The sequence below is a fragment of the Pelobates fuscus genome, chromosome 3 (genome assembly GCF_036172605.1).
Source record: "Pelobates fuscus isolate aPelFus1 chromosome 3, aPelFus1.pri, whole genome shotgun sequence".
NCBI classification, from domain to species: Eukaryota; Metazoa; Chordata; class Amphibia; order Anura; family Pelobatidae; genus Pelobates; species Pelobates fuscus.
Genome location: NC_086319.1, coordinates 55,774,209 through 55,797,393, shown reverse-complemented (window position 1 = coordinate 55,797,393; position 23,185 = coordinate 55,774,209). Strand labels below are relative to the sequence as shown.

Sequence of the window (23,185 nt, the reverse complement as noted above, 5' to 3'; positions counted from 1 at the left end):
TGCCGTGGTTACCGCGGCAACGCTCCAAATCTCGCGAGAGGAGGACCCGGAGGAGCTGCAGGTAAGAGCTCCCGAGTCCTCTCTCATTCACTCCGCTGCCGGCTGTCAGCACAGTGCCTGCGGACCGGGGAGGGAGATCTCCCTCCCCGGTCCGCAGGCACATTGCAGGGCTGGCACTTTGACACTGCCAGCCCTGCATTAGCCGGCAGACTCGCACACCCCTGGGCGGCCCGGTACCATTTGATCCACGGACCGGTACCGGTCCGCGGCCCGGGGGTTGGGGAACACTGCTATAGACATTGCTACCATCCAGGTGTAGTGGGCGTTTGAGCGCAGGGCTTAATAACGCTTCATCCCCAGTAACCAACGCTTGACTGGGGTCTCTCAGGAACTCCTGACACCTGCACAGGCTGCAGCTCTCTTCTTCCAGGCAGGTCTAGTTCCCCTGGCATTTGCCTCTTCAGCTCTTCTTTCAAGCAGGTATCCACACCTCTTCCTAGACTGTGATCAGCTACTACCTTAACAAAGGTACTTGTGGCTCTCAGGCCTAGCTCTCAATTTAACTTGTCCCATGTTACAAGGATCAAGCAGCCAGCAGATCCATAAATAACTCAAACAGGACATATCAAAAAGGAACTAACACACAGCTTCTTCTTTTTTTTTTAACTCAGGACTAGCCCATGTGCACACTATATTAAAGTTACTGTGACAACCACAATAAAATACAAAATAAAAAAAATCATGTGGGGAAACATAGATAAACTCATAACAACACATTAACATATTTATAAAGGGGTTTGGAAGACAATAACTTACAAGAAATATCTCCTGCCCATAGAAACCATAGTATGCAAACCTACCTGAATATGCAAATGACCAATTCTTGATTTTCGTGTAGTGCACATAACAGTTGCTACCAATAGATGGTGCTGTAAATGCTCAACAGTCAAATCCATCCATCTTGGGACAGCAGTTCTAGAGTTCTAGACTAACCTGTTCTCAGTGTTCTCTGGGCTCCATTTCATTAGAATGAGGTTGTTATAGTGCCAGGAGGTTATAGATGCCTGCTTATCTCTAGGGGTTAAACCATCCTCAATTGACTCACTCCAAAGTCTTTTCTGCAATCCCATTTAGCTCTACTCCTGTTAAAGGACCACTTTAGGCACCCAGACCACTTCAGCTTAATGAAGTGGTCTGGGTGCCAGGTCCATCTAGGATTAACCTTTTCTGCTGTAAACATAGCAGTTTCAGAGAAACTGTTATGTTTACTAATGGGTTAATCCAGCCTCTAGTCTAGTGGCTGTCTCATTGACAGCCGCTAGAGACGCTTCTCACTGTGATTTTCACAGTGAGAAGACGCCAGCGTCCATAGGAAAGCATTGAGAATGCTTTCCTATGGACTGGCTGAATGCGCGCGCGGCTCATGCCGTGCATGCGCATTCAGCCGATGACGGGGAAAGGAGGAGGAGATTCCCCAGCGCCGAGGGAGCCCGGCGCTGGAAAAAAGGTAAGGGATTAACCCCTTCCTCACCCTAGAGCCCGGTGGGAGGGGGGCCCAGAGGGTGAGGGGGACCCAAGGACCCTATAGAGCCAGGAAAATGAGTATGTTTTCCGGGCACTATAGTGGTCCTTTAAGATTCTCTGAGATTCTTCACACAAAAATCCTTGTGACACGTGCGGACAGGGGCACCGCTGATTGGTCAAGAATATCAGATAACGCTTTAAGCCTAATCAGTCGATCCACATCCACAAAAGCGCTTGAGAAACATACTTATTTTTCTCAGGCAGTTTTTATGAATGGTGAGCATCTGTTGTTTTCAGCCAATGAACTACGCTCCCATCCATGGCAGCTGGAAGTTTCCTGTTTGAAAACTCTCAGAGAAGTAGAAGGACAGGGCAGAGGACAGGGCAGAGGTAAAACGCGCTGGAGAGAAGACTTTGAGATTTAGCCCCTAAGGGTAAACCAGCGCTCGTGGCACCATATCAACTTCATTCTGTTTAAATTGTTATTGTTCCCGGAGTGTTCATTTGACTGATCACTGGTGAATCCCACTGACGCGTTGGTTTACTCCCTGGCAACAAAATATAGTGAACAGAAACCTGAATTGCGAAAATTTGGGCAACAAATGCTGAATTAGAAAGAAAATCTTCATCTTTGCTTTGATCACAGCTTGGCCATCCTTTTGTACTTTTTCAATTCCATTTTCAATTTCTATCTCTAGTGAATATGCCCCTGCTATCTTCCTCCAGCTACTCAATTTTATTTTCTCGATCAGACAACAGCAATTAAAGGATCACTATAGTGTCAGGAAAACAAACCCGTTTTCCTGACACTATAGTGCCCTGAGGGTGCCCCCACCGGCTAGGCTTAAGGGGTTAAAACCCCTTCAGCTACTTACCTAAGACAGCCACTAGAGGTTGTATTAACCTTGCTATGGAAATATGTTTACATGTGAAGGGTTAAAACCTGAGGGACCTGGCACCCAGACCACTTCATTGAGCTGAAGTTGTCTGGGTGACTATAGTGTCCCTTTAATCAACACATGGGTATGAGCAGGAAATGTGCCCTGCCCCAAAGAGCTTACACTCTATGTTTACATTACAAAAATGACCAAAAAAAAAAGGTTCAACTCCAAGATGAAGGGGAGAAAAACCTAACAGTCCCATGATGGGAGTTGCAGTTATAAGGAATACTTTTTCTGCCCATATCTGCTCTAGACATGCCAGGTGTTCAAGTCTCCCCATCCCTCTGACTCTGAGCCATCCGCCCCTTTATCAGACTGTCCCCTCCTCTCCAGGCCTGGACAGGGAGGGCCGCGTTGCCTTCTGGGACGTGTAGTCTATGCGCCCCGCGTTTCCGATGTAGGATGCGCTGCGACATCCGCCGAAGGCACTACGTTTCCCATAGTGCTTTGCTGGGTGTTATGGCGGACAGCAATGACTGCGGAGTTTGATGAAGAAGTGGTGTTTGAGGTGGGTGACAATAACTGTGGCCGCCAGCCCCTGACCTCCCAGGGTGTTCAATGCTGCCTTTAGCTCCATCCCATCAGGCTGTATGACAGGTGTCGAGGTAATCACCAATGGCGACATCGAAACACGCATCTCCATTACTTTATTACAGTGACACCATCCAATGCATGTGCTTTATATTATCTATATTATAATAGCTCTCAATGTATGTGCTTTATAATGTTTATATTATATATAGTTATAATGGCTATCAATGCATGTGCTTTATATTGTCTATAATATATATGTAATGGCTAGCAATGTGTGTGCTTTATATTGTCTATAATATATATAATGGCTAGCAATGTATGTGCTTTATAATGTTTATATTATATATAGTTATAATGGCTATCAATGCATGTGCTTTATATTGTCTATAATATGTAATGGCTAGCAATGTGTGTGCTTTATATTGTCTATAATATATATAATGGCTATCAATGTATGTGCTTTATATTGTCTATATTATAATAGCTATCAATGCATGTGCTTTATATTGTCTATTATTTATATATATATATATATATATATATATATATAATGGCAATGTGTGTGCCTTTATAATGTCTATATTAAAAAAAATAGCTATAAAATATATATATATATATATATATATATTAAAGCTATCAATGCATGTGCTTTGTATTGCATTATGGACACAGTGAATATTGCCATATCATCAGTGTTATGCAGGTCAGACTTGTATATTATTATATAATGTCTATATTGTAAATATTTATAATGGCTATCAATATATGTGCTTTATATTGCCTTATGGACACAGTGAATATTGCCATGATATCCGTGTTATGCAGGTCTGACTTGTGTATATAATTATCTAATGTATATATTATAATAGCTATCAATGTGTGTGCTTTATATTGCTTTATAGACACATTGAATATTGCCATGATATCAGTGTTATGCAGGTCAGACTTGTGTACATAATTATCTCATGTCTATATTGTATATATTTATAATAGCTATCAATGTATGTGTACAGACCCACTTTAAAATAGAGCTCAACGCACTCCACATACACAGGGTTTACATGTAATTCTCGAAAGCACATGTTGCATTAGAACAATTGGGATGTCATTGCATATTATGGTTGAGGTAAGACATTTTAATGCAGGGCAAGGGTTTAAGGTGCATCTGACATTTGTAACTTAATATGAACGACCATAAAATTGTGTGTGTGTGTGTGTGTGTGTGTGTATATATATATATATATATATACTCTAACAGATTTGCTAGTAAATGTACAGTTTTTTTTGTTTTTTTAAATGTAAATATGGTCCCTCACCTGTCAGATCTTAGGGTACTGACCTAGGATAATGACTATGCAAGGAATTGACTTGCAAAGTGTGCAGGAGAACTCTCTTTCACAGAAACCGAGCATGCCATATTTGTATCATTGGGGATGAACACCCCAACTGGATCCATCATGTACTTAGGAAGTGGGAGTAGTTGTTACATTAGTGTAAAACTCAGGAACCAGGTATGATGGCATCAGCACTTAAGGCGTTAGTATGTAACCTTTTTAAAAATACTTAAATGTATTATCTAATGAGTGCTTAGTGGGACACTACAGGCACAATTGCATTTTATTACATACTCAAATCTTTATAGTTTTTGCATTTGAAAATATATAAATGTTTTACAGAATGCAGTACCATAAGCCTGCCACTTAAACTACATCCATGCCTGGACGGGGCATCTGCCTTCTCTCGGCCCTTGCCACTCCTCTTCAGTTCAAAGTCCCATGCCAGTATTTAGCCAATGCTGAACATGTACACTGGGGAAGGGTGGTGTTATTGGACATGGCACAAGCTCTCTCGTCCCACGCCCTCGTATTGGGCTGCTCTGCTCTGATGACTTTCTCATCAAATGTATGCTCACAGCTCAGCCACCGACAGTACTGAATGATCCTGCATGAGTAGAGGACACTCAGGGAGACATGCACTACCTCTTTGTAGTTTATCTGACTGTCCGCAGCCAGGTTGCGAATTAAAAGCAGCTCAATCAGTCCTGTTGTGGCTGAGACTGTGCATACATTTGATAACGAGTTTTCTGGCATTAGTGGGTGTGGCCAAGGAGACAGGCTTATGGTGGGATATTCTACAAAAACATTTATTTTTACTTTTTGTGCAAAAACTATAAAGATCTGTGCATGCAAAAAATTATAGCGTATTAATAAGGCCTGAATCTATCAAGTGCATTAAAGTTGTATTGGTGCCTGGACTGTCGGTTTATGAAGATGTTATCAGATAAAGTGAACTAGCTTTAACAGGTTCACTTTAATATTTGGATGCAATAGAATAAGTTTAGAACTGGGGCACTGTTGCAATGGGAACCCAGTCCCCACACTTTGTACCATGAAGGAAGGAGTACTGTTTACAGTACAAGAAGGTAAATGGGATTTTAAAATTGCATACAGGAGCAAATTAAGAAATCCTCCACCTTCATTTATTTTTATGCAATGAAAGCTCTTTGCTTCCACCTATAAAGGCAGTATTATTGGCAAACTGACATGATGCTAGCTGTTAGGGTATTAACAGGTAGCCCCAGCCTTTAGTGAGTACAATATTGTCTTTCTATGTATGTTGAATATGTGTAATGCTGTATAAATGGATTTTGATTGCTCATATTTAATATTTAATACTCCCTTCATTTCATTCTACGAACAAAACCACAAACAGAGCTGATGGGTTCTATCCCACAGAAATGAATGAATAATGGGGGGGGTTTAGTAGAAAGTATTTACATTTTCATTAGTAAAATTCCAAAAATATTTAGAAACATAGACCTTGCATTTTGAACAGGCTTTGTATCACCAACTGAGCTACCTCACCGGACCGGATTTACTCTGTAGTCTTAGCAGTATTGTACAAAGTCACATACACCCCAAAAGGGTTTTTTTTTTCCCTTCTGTTTTTAAGCCACATATTGCATTTCACAGGGGGCAGCAAAATATAGAGATTTGTAGAGGGGGGAGTATGTGAAAACATAGTTTACTTAGGGCGACATAATTACTGTTCTCAGACTGGCTTAGTCTGTACTTTGAATGCTCTGCCTAGCTAAGGTGAGGAGAGATGCGATTATAGTCAGCCAAGTATTATATGTTGATAGAACTCTCAAAGATGCACACTTAGGCATTTTAATAACTCATTTGAATGTGGGGTAATTATATTTAACTGATGAAGAATCTAATATATATATATTTTTATTTTTCCATAGTATTGGTAAGTTAGAACCTGTCAGTACTCTCCTCGGTTGAACTCTAAGCATGTTATGACAATAGATGCATTGTTTAGCAGTGATACATGGGTATTGTTTAATATATAATCTGTTTATTTCTGTTCCATACCTTAGAGGTATGTGACAGTCCATTATGGTTTAATTTATTTATGGTGCCACACTTCTGGCACCCAATGAAAAGTACCCTCATATAGTGCAGCACTATTGAATGCATGCACCCTGCAAAAAACGTTTCAGGGCACTTCGGCACATACAAGAGCATTATGGCAGTGCTTTGTGTATAGGCAGCGCTGGTTGGCAAGAACATCACAGTTGGGGCAGTTTTTGTTAATCTTTGCCCCTACTCTAGCCACACCCTCCGTCTGTCCTAGCTGCACCTTTACCATTATCAGTTAGTATGATCATGTTTTGTTTCCACATGGACTTTCCATCACGTGTTACCAACAGCAGCCATGTAACACAATATATAATTAATATGTAAATTCCCCAAGAAACCTAATGATCCCATTTTACGTCTTCACTGAGCCTGTAGCACACATGCTATTTCCACTACTTTGAGCTAATTTGTACAATTTGCCAGCATCAGCTCTGCTTTGAATAGGAGGAGGCACATTTTTTTTTTTTTTTTTTTGATGATCTTTATCTTTTTCTGCTTTGTTGACTTCATGCCAAGGTGAACAGATGTCTTATGATTACCAGCATTTGTAGCTGTTAATTCATTGCTTGGCATTAGCGATCAATACATGTTGCATTATGTACAGCACTTAATGCAAAATTATTTCATAGTATGTGCTACATCATTAGCTCTTACCTTCACTTTCTGTATTATTATAAATAATATAGAAATTATAGTATTATAAATGCAGGTGGTACTCATTTAGCGGTCTACCTGTTTTACGACGGCTCGCACTTACGACCGCACATAGACGAATGCACCAGAGCAGGGAATCCCTTAATTCCTCACTTACCGACCATTTCTTTCTACGACCGGGTTGTCGGAATGGAACCCGGTTGGTAAGTCTATACTGCATTTTAATATATGCACAATATCCAAAAATGTTTTACTGATTCTTTGAAAAGTCACCAATGTTTGCAGGATGTTAGTAGATTTTAAAGGGACACTTTAGTTTGCTGAAGTGCTTTATGTGTGGAGAGTGTTGCATTAGGAAGTCTGTGATTGGGCATCCACAGAAAGTCTAGACTGGGGAAGAAGGGGAGGGCTTGTAAGGGCTTCAGACAATAGATCCACAGCATTTGCAAGTACGTAGATGTGGCTGGATTTCATTCGAGTAGCCAGTCCTAGACTAGCAGAGTAAAATGTCAACCTACAATTTCTGTGAAAGTGCCTAACGGTGTGCACATTTAATTGTCAGATTGATGAACAATTGAAAATAGTTGCAAAATTGAAGGTAATATTGTCCATCTGTGACTAGCAAATTTGAAGAAATGTTTCCAAATCACTTGTTTTAGGCACAATTGTCAAATTTTATTTAGCTGCAGTAAGAACTTTAATGAATAACCCCTTAAATGCTGTTCTGATTAATGCCTTCACTTGATATTGTTGGATAAGCTTTACAAATAATGTTTTGGATAAACTTTAAAAAATATAATGCTATGAAAATATTTTAATTTTAGTAATTTTTTGATATTTTGTTATTGATATTCATTTAAAAAAAGTTTTTTTTTTTTTGTTAATTCTTTATTTTATTTATGCAGTAGATGACATTCATGACTGCCATGCCACAATAGCGATAGCATGCATTACGACTACTACAAGTACATGGAACACTTGAACATTTTTCTAAATTAGAATAAACAAGAGTACTAAACATAGGCTTCAAAGTAAGGTCTGGAGCTCTGCACTAAACATGTCATAGCGTATTAGCCCAACATGTGTTAAGCAGGTCTATGCAATTGGCTGCTAGAGGGATTAGAGGGTACAAGCTCTCGCCCGACCGGTTACTGAGCTGGTAATAGTCTCGTAGAGAGTCGTCTTGCATTGTAGACGAAACGGGTTGGAGCCCTGTCTGTCGGGACTAGTAGGTTAGTAGTCATTTTAAGCGGAGCGGGGTGTGGTCCGAAATGTGTGAAGCCTGCTGTGTTCCTGAGTTTAAGTATTTCTGGTCAACGTGGCTTTTCAAGCATGTGGTGTCGCTCTGTCGTATTAAATGTGTGTTATGCAAGTGTCCCTAGCCTGTGACCTTTTAATTTGGAGTTATGCTGAAAGTGTTGTGTCAAACGTTGGTGTGAAAAAATACTAGACCGCTACTGTACATAAGGGAAAATATAATGTATTTTTTGATTTAATATATTTAAAATATTTTTTAAATGTATCCAAAATCATTAAATCATCTGGAAATCTTATCCAAAAATTTGTTAATTAAGACCTAAGTGGTCTGTTCACTAGAAATCCTGTTGCAGACATTTCTCTATTTACTAACACTTAAATTATATCCACGTAAATTCATTGTATGTTTCTGAAGGGATCATGTGATGCATATTCACGTAAACTCATTGTGTTTCTGAATGGATCGTGTGATGTGTAACCAAGCTACATTAATATTGAGAATACAGCTCAAGCAGTCGATTTTTTTTTTTATTTTACACAACAAAATGTTTTATGTTGTGTTTTTTTTTATTTTATAAATGATCTAGTCTGGCTCCTCTTGCCATCCCTATATGAAGAGGGATGTAAGCTCAGTCCCAGGACTGTGGGAAAGGGCATCGACTGAAAACAAATGCCAGCAGGTGGGACAAACCATGATCCAGTAATGTACCAAAGGAATCCCTGCCTCCCATATCTGTATGCAACTTCTTCAAAAGTGTGACATAATAGGGTATACCCAAACACTCCTACAAGGGTTTCCTGGATGCAGTCAGCCGTGGTGATGTCCTGACTCTCAATACAAAGAACATTCATCAAGCTCGAAATTGAATTCGATAAACCCAAGATAGACCTCTTTACTTTCACATGTAAAAGGCCATAGGCAGTTTCCTGTTCGTGAGGTTGCCACGACAACCAACACTTCCGTTCCGGTCCTTCCTGCCAATCTTTAATGCTCCTGCCCGCAGACCCGGTCTTCATAGTCTCTGACCCCGCTCCAGTATCACAAGACGCCGGCATCCGGCCATGAGACCCGGCATGTTTACGTATGTATTCGTGGGAACAACCGTTTGCTGTGTTCCCACGTTCGGGCATACCAAACGCAGGGATTGGCTCCCATTATTTCGCACACACATGTACCGTTTGTTTGTATTCGTCTAAACACTCCTGTGGTTCTTACGTTCGCATGTTTTCACTTGTTCTCATACAGCCCGTTCATTGTGCCCGTTAAAATACACGCAGCAGCCACCCAGCTAACTCTCCCTTGCTGCTACTCCACAGTCACCCACTTACCACTTCCAAGTTCATAGTTTACGTTCGAACATTGTTGCTAAGATTGGGACATAACCCCTCTTCATTTTCTGTGCACTCCTTCAGGATCGGAGCAGCCTCCAGTACGGACACACCAGTCCTTATTATTAAAAGACTGGGCAGATGGAAATCCTCTGTTTACAGCACTTATATTCTGCAACCTGAGAGAGAACTCAGGAAAGCAATTAAACATTTAGCTTTATAAGTATGGAATAAAGTGTTTTTCTTCAATATCTTTTGCCCTCTTTATTACAGGCTTACCCGTACACTACCAACTTTCTCCCTTTCCTCTATTTCATATACTATTGAAGTTCTGACCACAAACATTATATTTGTAGGAATGTAGTGTATCTTAGGTTTACCTGAAGTACATTCTCAGAACAAGCACAAATGCCTACCATTATCCAGCCTCCTGGTAATTCATGCACAAAAAAAAAACAGTGACATTCCTCTTTAAAAATATCTTTGTATAATAGGACCATACTCCATGTCTAAATCCCATCTGATTATGAAACATTCCAAACTGCACTAGAAATGTATAAGTTTGCTTAACCCCTTAAGGACCAAACTTCTGGAATAAAAGGGAATCATGACATGTCACACATGTCATGTGTCCTTAAGGGGTTAAACACTATGTGACACTCCAGGCACCCAGACCACTTCTGCCCATTGGAGTGGTCGGGGTGCCAACACCCACTACCCTTAACCCTGCAAGTGTAAATATTGCAGTTTTATAAACTGCAATAATTACCTTGCAGGGTTAAGTCCTCCTCTAGTGGCTATCAGACAGTCACTATAGGGACTTCCGGATTCTTAAATCCGGGTGGTTTAAATTACGCTGAACGTCCTCATCTTATGCATGAAGACCTCCAGCGTTGCCGGAATCCCCATAAGAATATGGGGAGGTCTAATATGTGCGCGCGCACTTGCATTAGGTCTCCCCCGCCGACATCAGCTGAAGAAGCGTGGGCGAAGTCACGTGAAGGGTTTAAGTTTTAACCCCTTCGGCAACATGGGATGGGATTCTGCTGCCAGGAAAACGGGTTTGTTTTCCTAGCACTGGAGAGTCCCTTTTAATTCTCTACTAGTACTCCTATTGCTTCTCCTGTATTCTCTCTGTTCTTAAGCCCAGACCAATGCTTCAGCCTTTTCTTAAAAAAAAAAAAAAAAACGTGCAGTTCTCCAATTACAATGACACTGTATCTACCTGTGATTTTGCAATATACTTGTCATTGCTGTTGTGGCATCACAAGCCTGTATGAAAATAAAGAATTATAAAAATAAGTATCTTTGTATAAATGAATTTTAAAGAAACACTCAAAATACCTTGGCCACTACATTATGATAGTACAACACTGAGGTCAGAAGGTGATACTACAATATTTGTAATAGACCTCACTCGCTGACTGATTCTGACTGTATCCTTCCATCCAAAATCTGTCAGTAGTGTGACACTGCAATTGACAAAACTTGACAATGGAAACTCAGCCTTTTCTCAACCTTAGCAATACCTTAGCAAAGATAAGGTTGTGTCCTTTTGTCTTCTATCTCCTAACTGCTTTGGAATTTCAATGCAGTCAGTATGAGTATTTTGTAAAGATTTTTATCTTGAGGTCACAAGACCTCCTGAACAACAGGTTTGTATCTAACTTGGATGGCATTAATGGGCTAAATGTGCCAGTGTTGGATAGAATTGTATTTGTAATGCAAAAGTGTGAATTCTGCAAGGGAAGCTTGTGGTTTTGTGTCTTATTTTAATTTTTTTTTTTAAAAAATTCTTTTCTGAAAACACGCTGAAATGGTTTGACTGAAAACAGGACAGGATTTGTAGTACCATCCCCGCCACTTTAAACTGTAGTGGTTGCCCCTTCAAGATAAGCATTATTGTATTGGTGCTTGAAGTGTCTTAAATGCATGTGCTCCTAAATTCATGTATTCAGGGTTTCCTCAGTAAATCTTTGGACCATGTGCCTAGTAGAATAGTATGAAACTCGATTTGAAGATTATGGTCAGCTGCAATATGCAGTAGCTGGCGAAAAGGAAAAAAAACGATTCAGCCATAATTACTGCCAAGCTCCCCACTGTGCCGAAATTCACTTTTCCAGTGAGTGAAATGTTAGGATTTGAACCATATCAGATATTTGCCAGCATGCTTATGCTTGAAGTCCTTTTGCAATTTATCAGTAATGTTGTTGTCTTGGTGTCCTGAAACTTTGATCATGCTTGGTATTGGTTGGAAATATGTAAGATAAGAACAATGTAAATATTTCAGACTGTGTGTAGGGTGGTATGCTGTTACACTTTGCATACTTCTCTGTCTTTGTACATTTTGCATGTAGTCATAGGGACCGTTTTCTCTTCTGTTGTGGGCTGTGTTGTGTTTTACAATGCATTCTATTTATTCTGATTATATCTTGTTATAGAGAATTGGCACATTTGCTATGATAGGTGTTTGGTTTTTAAGCTTCTTTTACAAATGAACACTTGTGTGATCTCTATTCACAAAATCTGTTCAGAGGTCATGGTAGATATTTTGACAGCTGTTACGAGCAATTGGCTCCGGTATCATTTAAACACGATTATATTTCCTCCTGCATCATAGAAGCAGGAATTTACCTGTCCAGCCTGCATATGAGATTGCTAGAGTCAAGGAACAAACCACACAAATATATACTGCATTTGGTTTCATGTAGAGGGGAAAAAAATATTAAATGGCAGTTTCTCTTCCATATGATTGTATTACGGTCTAGTAGACTTGGCAGAGGATGCTGAAGAAAGCCCTCTAATGGTGAGGAAGCAGGGGAGCTGGGTTTCACCGAATCTTCCTTGTATATTAACATTTTTAAATGGTATATTCATTACAGGTTCTCTTTTACATATTACAATTTTGAGTATAGTTCTAAATTACAAAAAAATTGGCCATGGGAGCTGTTATAGTTGCACCTGTCCCGGGTACGCTACCCAACTTACAAGTATAGGTAAAAAATCTGAAGACAAAAAGGATGTATTACCGGAACCAAGAATGGCCGGGTTTAAAGTTAAAAAAGAGTGAAAATAAAAAATTAGTCAAGATCAGGTTATCATAAATGCGTAACTACGATATAATTAGGCAGGTCTGGATTACAGAGGTCAGAAGGGCTGGTAAACAAGCCAAAATTGAATAACCAGTAAATTCAGGAACATATAATGCACTATACGAGGAACCGAGGGGAAACCATGACTGGGCAATGACAATGGGGCTAAGTCTTTATTTAAACACAGGGGTGGAAACTGATTGGTCCATGTCACCCCTCAACCCCCAAAAAACGGGGGAAAGGTGCTGCCAGAACAGGAAGTGACGCTAGGTGTCCTGTCGGTATAAGTAGAGGGATGCTGCGAGCGTGCAGCTTTCCTCACTTTATAGGCAACCTTCGCCTCCTGAAGTGAAAGCATATGTGAACCGGGAGGCGGTACTTCCCAAACATTGAGCACAGCGTGCTCAGGAAAGTCTGAGCAGTGTGTCCAGGTAAGTACTATGACAGCACCTACCTGCCTTACAAATGATGCAGACATGCCAGCTTAGCTTTCGGCACATTGATATCGGAACATCCTATGTAAAACCCTCTGCAAATGGGAGAAATGCTTGCTGGCGAAGTAGCACTTTGACAGAGAGTAGGACAACCATATGGAGGAGGGTTCTCCTGTTCATCAAACTCTCTACTCTTCCTGGAGACCTTTGACTAAGGCATACAAAAGTCTTTGTAGATAAGTGATTGTGTGTGGGGGGGGAAGGGCACTATTTTTTATTTTTATTTTTTTTTATTTAAAGATTTAAATATTTACCTGCATAGGCAATGTTTACATTAAAATGCCTGCAGGGACAGGCTATACACACCAGAACAATTACATCAAGCTATAGTTTTTCTGGTGACTAAAGTGTCCCTTTCATTTAAACCTAAGTAGTGTATATACCATGACAGGTACACTTTGAAAATGTGACAAATGACTTTTCAATACGTTCAGTCCAGAAACAGCCGAGCAGACATTGCAAATGAGAAAGACATAAAGACAGTTTCATTAACGAGCATGGGATCTCTTTCAGTCAGTGCCAATTTAATTTGCCTATATGCTATCTTATGTGGTGCAGATGTGATCCCTCTCAGTGGATCATCAATGGATGTTGGAGATACCGTGGGCCCTCCTAAATTGCAGAAAATTGAGCAGTGAAATTACATAATTAAACTATAGATGTTTTTTTTTTTTTTTTTTTTTTTTAATTCTTTATTTTTGCAGTGCTTTTGATGGTTACAGGCAAACATATGGTACCCCAACGGCATTCCATACGTTGAATTCTAAACATAAGTTACAGTGGGTAGTAGATGGACAATGCACTTTTTTTTTTTTTTTTTTGATAGTACGTAGATAACAAGCTGATAAATATCGCATTAGTGTATAAAATGCTAGGCTAAAATTGCGCTTAGCTCAACTAGTCACGCATCAGGTCGTAGTTATATTACAATGACGGCAGACTATGACATCGAGATTGCTTATCCATATATAGAGATAGTGCATAGGTTAATAGGTTACGATTTCACTACTAGGTCTGGTCATAAACTAAACATGAAGAATATCCTATTGTGGTATTTAGTCAGCAGAGCAGCAGGCTATGGTTCAGTGGTAGTATGTGTAGAGCACACGAGTAGATTACTTTATGTGTTAAAGTCCCCGCCGGTTGCCTGCTGTCTATGGGCCAGCTAGTGGGTATGTGGAAACATATTATTATCTAGCATAAATTAGAAGTATATGCAATCAGCATAGATTATCAGAATATGCAAAAAACATAAGAGCCAAATGTATAGCGAGAGTTCTGTGGAGATCGCCCGTCTTTTCTTTGATAGCTGCAGAAGGGATTAGGTAGAGAGAGTCAGTAAGGTAATACAGAGTCCGCTGAGTCCCGAGAGTCCGCACTGTTCCGCTGTTCAGGAGCCCCCTCCGGTGCTTGGAAGTGGGGACTAAGCCTCTGTGTGTAGTTCTCTCTCTGCTGAGCTGCTGGCGCTGTGTGTGAGTCTCTCTGGTGTTGGAGCTCTCCGCGTGGCAAGGTCAGTATCCCCTCAGTGTTCTGTCTCCGGTGGGCCATGGTTGGACTCTGTGGTCTGTTCTGCCCGTCGGTGAGCAGGCTAGTTGCGGTGCGATAGGCTTTGTGAGGTCTCAAGTGCGGGGAGGCTTCGTGTCGGTCAAGGTTCGCAGGAACCGCTGGGTGGTAGGCAGGTCAGGTTGTACGTGCGGGTTCTATCTTTCATTACCTGTGTGCAGGCTCAGGTGGTGGCTGCCGATCGTCTTGTGCTCTGGAGTGCAGGCCCTGCGCACATGGTCTCCGCCATCTTGTGCGTGGGTCTCAGGACTGCATGTCACTGCTTCCACAGCATGCCGCTTAGTTTAGCATGGCTTGGACCGGGATCACCCCCCCGGTCCAGGGGGGGGGGAACGGGGCTCGGTCCGCGGGTATTCCTCGCTTGTCGGGCTCCGTCGGGCAGGATAGTGTCGCGGCGGCCGTCCGCTTCACTCACCGCCAGCCTAGGTCCCGCCTGTTGCAGCGGGCCCCATCCGCCGAGGGACTTAAACTGCGAGAGCAAGCCTCTCCCCAGCCCAGGTAGCCCGGTTCTGTCGAGGGTCGCAGTTTTGCCGGTAATTCTCCCCTGGAATCGTGATTTTCGGGCTATTTGTGCCTCTGTTTGCAGGAGCCGAGCCGCCCTGCGACCGCTCAGCTCGGCGGCCCGGCCCCCCAAACTATAGATGTTTTGATGACTACAGTGTCCCTTTAATGTTCTTTTTGACACTTAATAAACTAGGGGTGCACAACCTTTTTTAGAGAGGGTTGGAAATTACTGTAATTCTGCCATATAACATCCCTTACAGAGATATTCATGTGGTGCCAAGTTACTCCACATTGATCAGGGGTGTTGCTAGAGTAAAAAAAACAAAAAACACCAGGGGCTTAAGCCAAAACAAAATTTGGTATCCTCTTCACAGACTTCACCCCTTAACATCTATAATATACTCTACTTGACACAGTCGTGGTTACATACAGGCAAACACATGCATATATACAAGTATTATTACTCCTATGTTTATTACTCCTATGGGCTTTTTATACAGTAGTAAAGAGGGAAACTTATTTAACACTAGTTTATAAAGCATTTGTAAACTCCTGCCAGCCAGATCGACAATTTTCCGTTCGCAACAAGCAAATGGGTGTCGGGAACTCGGCAGAAGCCACCAATGTGTTGCCAACTGGCAGGGCCGCCATCATAAATGTTGGGGTCCCTTTCACAGCTCAAGGTCCTGGGCCCGCCCCGAGCCCGTTCACAGGGCCCACCCTGAGTATGTCTACAATGATGCAGAGTGTGTGTGTGTAGTGAATGAAGATGGTATATTTGTGTAATGGATGCAGTGTGAGAACTGGATGCCGTGTTGTGTGTAACAGATAAAGCGAGTATAGTGGATGCAGTATGTATAGTGTACAGTGCAAGGTGGCAGTATTATATTGTGTGTGTGTGTGTGTGTGTGTGTGTGTATAGAGTGCAAGGTGGCAGAATGAAGTAAGAAGTGGCAATGCCGTAAAGTGTAATTGGGTACATGGTGAATGAGAAGAAGCAGTGGACATGGCATGCAGTGAGAAGGAGCCTATCCTGTGCCATCTCTTTCTAGCTGCTCCTCACTGCAACTCTTGTGAGACCAAACTATGTGCTGCGCGGAGCATCATGGCAACATTTTGATGGCCACTGGGCTTGCATTAATTAGTGAGGGGCAGCTGGAAAGACAATATAGTGCTGGCTGGCAACCTCTGCACTATACAGGCAATCGCAACATGTGCACTGTGGGACCCTGGCCTGTGCCAACCGTCATGATTGTCGTCGTGTTCCCCCCCCCCCCCCCCCCCCTATGGCAGCCCTGCCAACTGGCAAGAACTCGGTCATTGGTTGGTGACTGTAATTAAGCAGTGCCGTTGTGGAACCTGACCTGAATTTATGATAAAAATGTTTGGTATCTTTCCTTTTGGTAAATCACATTCATGTGCTTCTATGGAAGGTAACTGTTCGATTTGCATATCAGAGCAAAAATACAAGGTGCAATCCAGAACTAAAATTCCTTTATTAGATATAGCAATTCCACTGTTTTAAAGGGAAACTCCGGTGCCAGGAAAACGATCCGTTTTCCTGGCACTGGAGGGTCCCTCTCCCTCCCACCCCCCAATCCCCAGTTACTGAAGGGGTGAAAACCCCTTCAGTCACTTACGTGAGGCAGCGACGATGTCCCTCTCCGCTGTCTCCTCCGCGCCGCTCGTCCTCTGTATTGCGTCGGCCGGTGGGCATGCGCATTACGTCTCCCCATAGGAAAGCATTGAAAAATAATTTCAATGCTTTCCTATGGGGAAATGAGCGACGCTGGAGGTCCTCACACAGCGTGAGGACGTCCAGCGACGCTCTAGCACAGGTTTCCTGTGCTATGAAGGAGGAAGTGACCTCTAGTGGCTGTCTAGTAGACAGCCACTAGAGGTGGCGTTAACCCTGCAATGTAATTATTGCAGTTTATAGAAAACTGCAATAATTACACTTGCAGGGTTAGATGTAGTGGGAGTTGGCACCCAGACCACTCCAATGGGCAGAAGTGGTCTGGGTGCCTGGAGTGTCCCTTTAATTGTTTTTAAGCCTTCTTTGGAGCTCGTTGTGGCAGTAGCTGAGATCCAGAGCCAGAAGACAGAGAGATGTAGTGTTTAACGGGAACAGTTGCTTCAGACTTAGTGTTTTCATAATCGTTTCAAATTATGACCAATACGAACACAGAGAAGCAAGTCCTCTTATCTATTACATTGCACAACCGATAGATACTCCAACAATTACAGCCAAATCAGCACCATTATCCGCGTGGATGATGTGTATGACCTGGCCTGATACCACACAATCAGTCACAGGAGACGGCCAATTGATGGAAACTCCTGCATCAGAAATATGCATAAAAAAATCAGTCATACCATTTCCTTTCAGAACAGTTCATTCCTTGCCTTGAATTGCCCAATATCCCAGGTATATCAGGTGTTTCAGTGCTAGTTTTAGAGATTGGCTTTTACATGTAGAATGTAGTTTGTAATGTAAACAATGGTGCAGATGGCACTAGTTTGTGTTGAGGCATGTTTAAGGGAATTTCCAGAATAAATTGTCTTCTAAAGTAAAAGTACATTTGTCTGGCAGATTTAATCAGCACTGTCTGTTGTGTTTTTTTTTTTTTTTTTTATTCGATAATAATAAACATGTGTTTGCATGTTTATCTAATTTAATGCACATAATACGAATTTAAAGAGAACTGCCACTCCTGAAAATTGCACCAAAATAAATGATTGAAAACCATCCAATCAAATGCTTCTTTGTGAGAAGCATTTGATTGAACTACGCAAGGGTGGCTGTGACATCAGGAGAGGAGTGGGAAACCAGCTTTGCCCGGCACTGGTTCCCAGGTAAGGTTTATTAGGACTAGTTGTAATCTTTAATTAAAGCCTCATAGGGCAATACTGATTAAATGAACAGATTCTCAAAAGCAAAGAAAAACAAGTTACTTGCGCTTTCTCCTTAATCCCTATGTATTTTTAAACAAATGGAGGTTTTTTAGTTGCCTCCAATGGCCATGAGAGGATGAGCTCACCTGCCAACGTCAAGGCAGACCCCCCCTAGGTGGGTCCTAACTCTAACCATTCACTTTGCTTCCTTCAGCCTCTGGCAAAAATCTGTAATGAGACAGAAAGGGGTATTTTTATATACACCCCTATACATTATTAACCCTTAATAGGGAACACATGGGATGGGCAGCTGCATTGTAACAAGGCTGAGTGATCCAAAAAATGGATACAAATGCAGAAAGAAAAGTCCTGCGCTCACTCCCATCACTGGGCGGCTGCAATGACTACAGTACACATCAGCCCCAATATATAGTAAAAAACAAAGAAAAACAAGTTACCTGCGCTCTTTCCTTAATCCGTATGTATTTTTAAACAAATGGAGGTTTTTTAGTTACCTCCAATGGCCATGAGAGGATGAGCCCACCTGCCAACGTCAAGGCAGACCCCCCCTAGGTGGGTCCTAACTCTAACCATTCACCTTGCTTCCTTGAGCCTCAAAAGAATAACCCTTTAAGATTCATTAAATGTAATAAGCTTTTAGAAAATTAGATGTAAAGATTTGAGGACAGTTGCCTTTAACCCCTTAAGGACCAAACTTCTGGAATAAAAGGGAATCATGACATGTCACACATGTCATGTGTCCTTAAGGGGTTAACAGCGGAATTTGTGACTTAGCCACAGTATAGTATGCAGTTTTGTGGAGCTGTGCAGGAGAAGGTGAAACACATAATGGGACATTTTCCAAAATTTGGTGTAATTTAATCTCCTAGGTTTTTTTGTATTTTGTAATCCTGTTATTGCATTACCATTAACGAATTATATTTGTAATTACTTCAATAAGTAAAATAAATCGCAACATAAAAAAAACAAAACACATTTTCCAAGTTGTATTAAGAGTTGGGCAATCACAAGGAAATAAGAATGAGATAACGGAGTGCAGGTTTATTCACTTAAACTATGAGTATTGCATTTTAGGCCAATACAGTTGAAGCGGGAAATTCTCTGAATCATTGGTTTTCATTTTAGGTATTTTTGCAGAAAATGTTAAAATTCACAATTGAAATTCCAGCAATTTACAAATTGGATATTATACCTGATGTTTTATTGAATTCCATTTAACATATCATTTCATTCGCTCCTGATCTTCCCTTCTTGTTTATACATTTTGTACTTTAATTATGGCATCAGCAGTCAATTCATGTGTGTTTCTTGGCATTTGCCACCAAGTAAAATGTGACAAGTATTTCACATTGCCAAAAATTTAATTTTGCTCTCTGTTTTTGGACTATTATTGTAGCCAAATACTTAGCCAAAATTAGGAGGGAGAAAGGCACACAACTAATTACAACTGGGATAGCTCCATAAATTGTTTCTGGACTACATTTCCACTGATGCTCTAAAAGCTAGCTGAGCATCATGAGATATGTAGTCCAACAATAATTTTATGGTGTCATGGTTAGACATCACTGATATAGTATGACCCTGATTCTTTTTTTTTTTTTTTCTCATGCATTTAAGCATATGCAAAGTATATAAAATGTACTTCTCTTTAAAGTACATGCAGCTAACACAGTAGACAGCACCTCACAGGCCATGAAGTGTCTACCAATCAGGAACTTCTCATTCGGTGGGGTCTAATCTTAGTTCATGCCATAAACTGTATAGTTCAGCCCTAGGCTGCAGTTCCGTTTATCACATAGGATGAGTGTAACGGCTGAATCTTTCCCACCAGATATGACTGACGTAATCTGAATTTTTGTTTTGGTATTTCAGAATTCACCACTTTACCAGTACCTGCAAGATTTGGGACACACGGATTTTGAAATATGTCCGTCCTTGTCACAGAAAAGAGAGGATTGTCCGGATGGGAATGGGTGTCAAGAACGGGATGTTCACACCACAGCAAAAGTGAGTGGGGTATAATAGGTGTGGCTCATAAACTGCTAAGTGCATGTGTATATATAGTGATCAAAAGTAGAATCACGGCATTTTGTATATGTGGACATTACAAACATGTCAGCATGTGTGCTGAACTTTGCAGAAAATCACACAGAAGACAGGAAGTATCTGCTGATGGTTACTCGAGCGTAGATGTGTCTCGTTGCACATTCTAATAGCTTTTAGAAGTCTCATGTGTCCATTTTTTTTATTGTACCGTCTTGTTAAACTGAATCTAATTATATGCAATACAGAATCTTTGTCCGGCAGGCCAGTGCATGTAAAGCAGTGGTAAATGCAGAATTGACCCTGTCTGAGCTCTAAAAGTATACAGATGGAGCCAGTGAATAATTTAAATAATGAAACATTAAATGAGTAGGTAATTCAAGTGCTGCTTGGGAATTAGTAGAAAACATTGTTTTCTTATTTTACTTAAAAAGGGTCAGTCTAAGCACTTTGTGCTACTTCAGACTGGCCCAACTATTTGTCATTCAGGCGGAACGTTTGGATCTGGGTATGCTTGTATGACTTTTGTCCATAATGGTTGAGCATTTCTTTTTCTTTTTCCTCCCTACAAAGAGCAAAGCTGTGAACTGTGCAAGCCTTGTCTGTGCTTCTATCAATTACAGCAGCTCACAGCTCAGTTCACTACACATTGTACCAAGTCGTGTATTAACTTATAGCAGCTCCGGTATTCCACTTATTAGTTTATAATGAACTTCCACTTGTCCTATGTGATGATTGAAGCAGTGGGCAGGGGATAAGATATTCATCCCGTAAGCTTTTGCTGGACAAGGATTTATGGGGTTTCAGTGTGTCCCCTGTTACTGCAGATAGACAAACTGAGCAGTGCAGACATATTTTCAAAGTAAGAAACTTGTCTTTAGACTTTACGGTTTGTTGCAGATAAGTCTTCAGGATCTGAAGAGACCGAGCAAAATAGCTATGGCAAGGAGCAAGAGCATCAAGAGTATCACTATGCAAGTGTACATGAGATAGAGCTATATATATTCATTCTGGCAGATAATGTTTTCAAATCTTTATATTGCACGGTGAGACATGACACTGTGCAGTTTCCTGTGGCTCTGACAACCTCTGACTCCATTAGAAACCTATATCGTCTGTGTAGCTCGTGTGCTTGAGATCTGGTGACCACTCGCACTTCAGCTGCTGCAGACAAAACTCAAATACATTTTTTTTTTTTTTTAAATACCTGTGCCCCAGGCATAGACAGGCTAAATTACAAGAGTTGTTGTGAATTGTTTTCGTTGATTATCTGAGCATAGAAAGATTTGTAGTGGCAACACAAATTCAAACACCACATAGAAAATAGGTCACTTCAATTAAAATAGGTTTGGTGCCTGGACAAATGCCAACTTCAGATGGTACTACAGTACAAGAACCAACCTGCATCTTAGAAGTGGAATTTTTGAAGTAAAATATGCCATGTTTAATTTAGAGTTGTGTTGTCTTTCTCTCCCCCCTCTCTTGCCCGCTTTCTCTGCCCCTCTCTTGCCCGCTTTCTCTGCCCCTCTCTTGCCCGCTTTCTCTCCCCCTCTCTTGCCCGCTTTCTCTCCCCCTCTCTTGCCCGCTTTCTCTCCCCCTCTCTTGCCCGCTTTCTCTCCCCCTCTCTTGCCCGCTTTCTCTCCCCCTCTCTTGCCCGCTTTCTCTCCCCCTCTCTTGCCCGCTTTCTCTCCCCCTCTCTTGCCCGCTTTCTCTCCCCCTCTCTTGCCCGCTTTCTCTCCCCCTCTCTTGCCCGCTTTCTCTCCCCCTCTCTTGCCCGCTTTCTCTCCCCCTCTCTTGCCCGCTTTCTCTCCCCCTCTCTTGCCCGCTTTCTCTCCCCCTCTCTTGCCCGCTTTCTCTCCCCCTCTCTTGCCCGCTTTCTCTCCCCCTCTCTTGCCCGCTTTCTCTCCCCCTCTCTTGCCCGCTTTCTCTCCCCCTCTCTTGCCCGCTTTCTCTCCCCCTCTCTTGCCCGCTTTCTCTCCCCCTCTCTTGCCCGCTTTCTCTCCCCCTCTCTTGCCCGCTTTCTCTCCCCCTCTCTTGCCCGCTTTCTCTCCTCCCCCTCTCTTGCCCGCTTTCTCTCCACCCCCTCTCTTGCCCGCTTTCTCTCCACCCCCTCTCTTGCCCGCTTTCTCTCCACCCCCTCTCTTGCCCGCTTTCTCTCCACCCCCTCTCTCTCTCGCTTTCTCTCCACCCCCTCTCTCTCTCGCTTTCTCTCCACCCCCTCTCTCTCTCGCTTTCTCTCCACCCCCTCTCTCTCTCGCTTTCTCTCCACCCCCTCTCTCTCTCTCGCTTTCTCTCCACCCCCTCTCTCTCTCTCGCTTTCTCTCCACCCCCTCTCGCTCTCTCTCGCTTTCTCTCCACCCCCTCTCTCTCTCTCTCGCTTTCTCTCCACCCCCTCTCTCTCTCTCGCTTTCTCTCCACCCCCTCTCTCTCTCTCGCTTTCTCTCCACCCCCTCTCTCTCTCTCGCTTTCTCTCCGCCCCTCTCGCTTTCTCTCCGCCCCTCTCGCTTTCTCTCCGCCCCTCTCGCTTTCTCTCCGCCCCTCTCGCTTTCTCTCCGCCCCTCTCGCTTTCTCTCCACCCCTCTCTCTCTCGCTTTCTCTCCACCCCCTCTCTCTCTCGCTTTCTCTCCACCCCCTCTCTCTCTCGCTTTCTCTCCACCCCCCCTCTCTCGCTTTCTCTCCACCCCCCCTCGCTCTCTCTTTCTCTCCACCCCTCGCTCTCTCTTTCTCTCCACCCCCTCGCTCTCGCTTTCTCTCCACCCCTCTCGCTTTCTCTCCACCCCTCTCGCTTTCTCTCCACCCCTCTCGCTTTCTCTCCACCCCTCTCGCTTTCTCTCCACCCCCTCTCGCTTTCTCTCCACCCCCTCTCGCTTTCTCTCCACCCCCTCTCGCTTTCTCTCCACCCCTCT

At 42.4% G+C, this 23,185-nt stretch overlaps 1 protein-coding gene across 3 annotated transcripts in view; it reads left to right on the top strand.

Annotated features, from left to right (window-relative positions):
• The first annotated feature begins 2,825 nt into the window (after positions 1-2,825).
• The window catches only part of VEZT (vezatin, adherens junctions transmembrane protein), a 70,157-nt gene continuing 49,797 nt past the window's right edge, over positions 2,826-23,185 (top strand). For 2 of the 3 annotated variants that reach the window (XM_063447093.1, XM_063447092.1), the window contains exons 1-2: positions 2,826-2,973; positions 20,109-20,243. In XM_063447093.1, coding sequence (XP_063303163.1) covers positions 2,938-2,973; positions 20,109-20,243 — 171 coding nt within the window. In that variant the 5' untranslated portion in view covers positions 2,826-2,937. The other variant, XM_063447094.1, reaches the window with a different exon arrangement.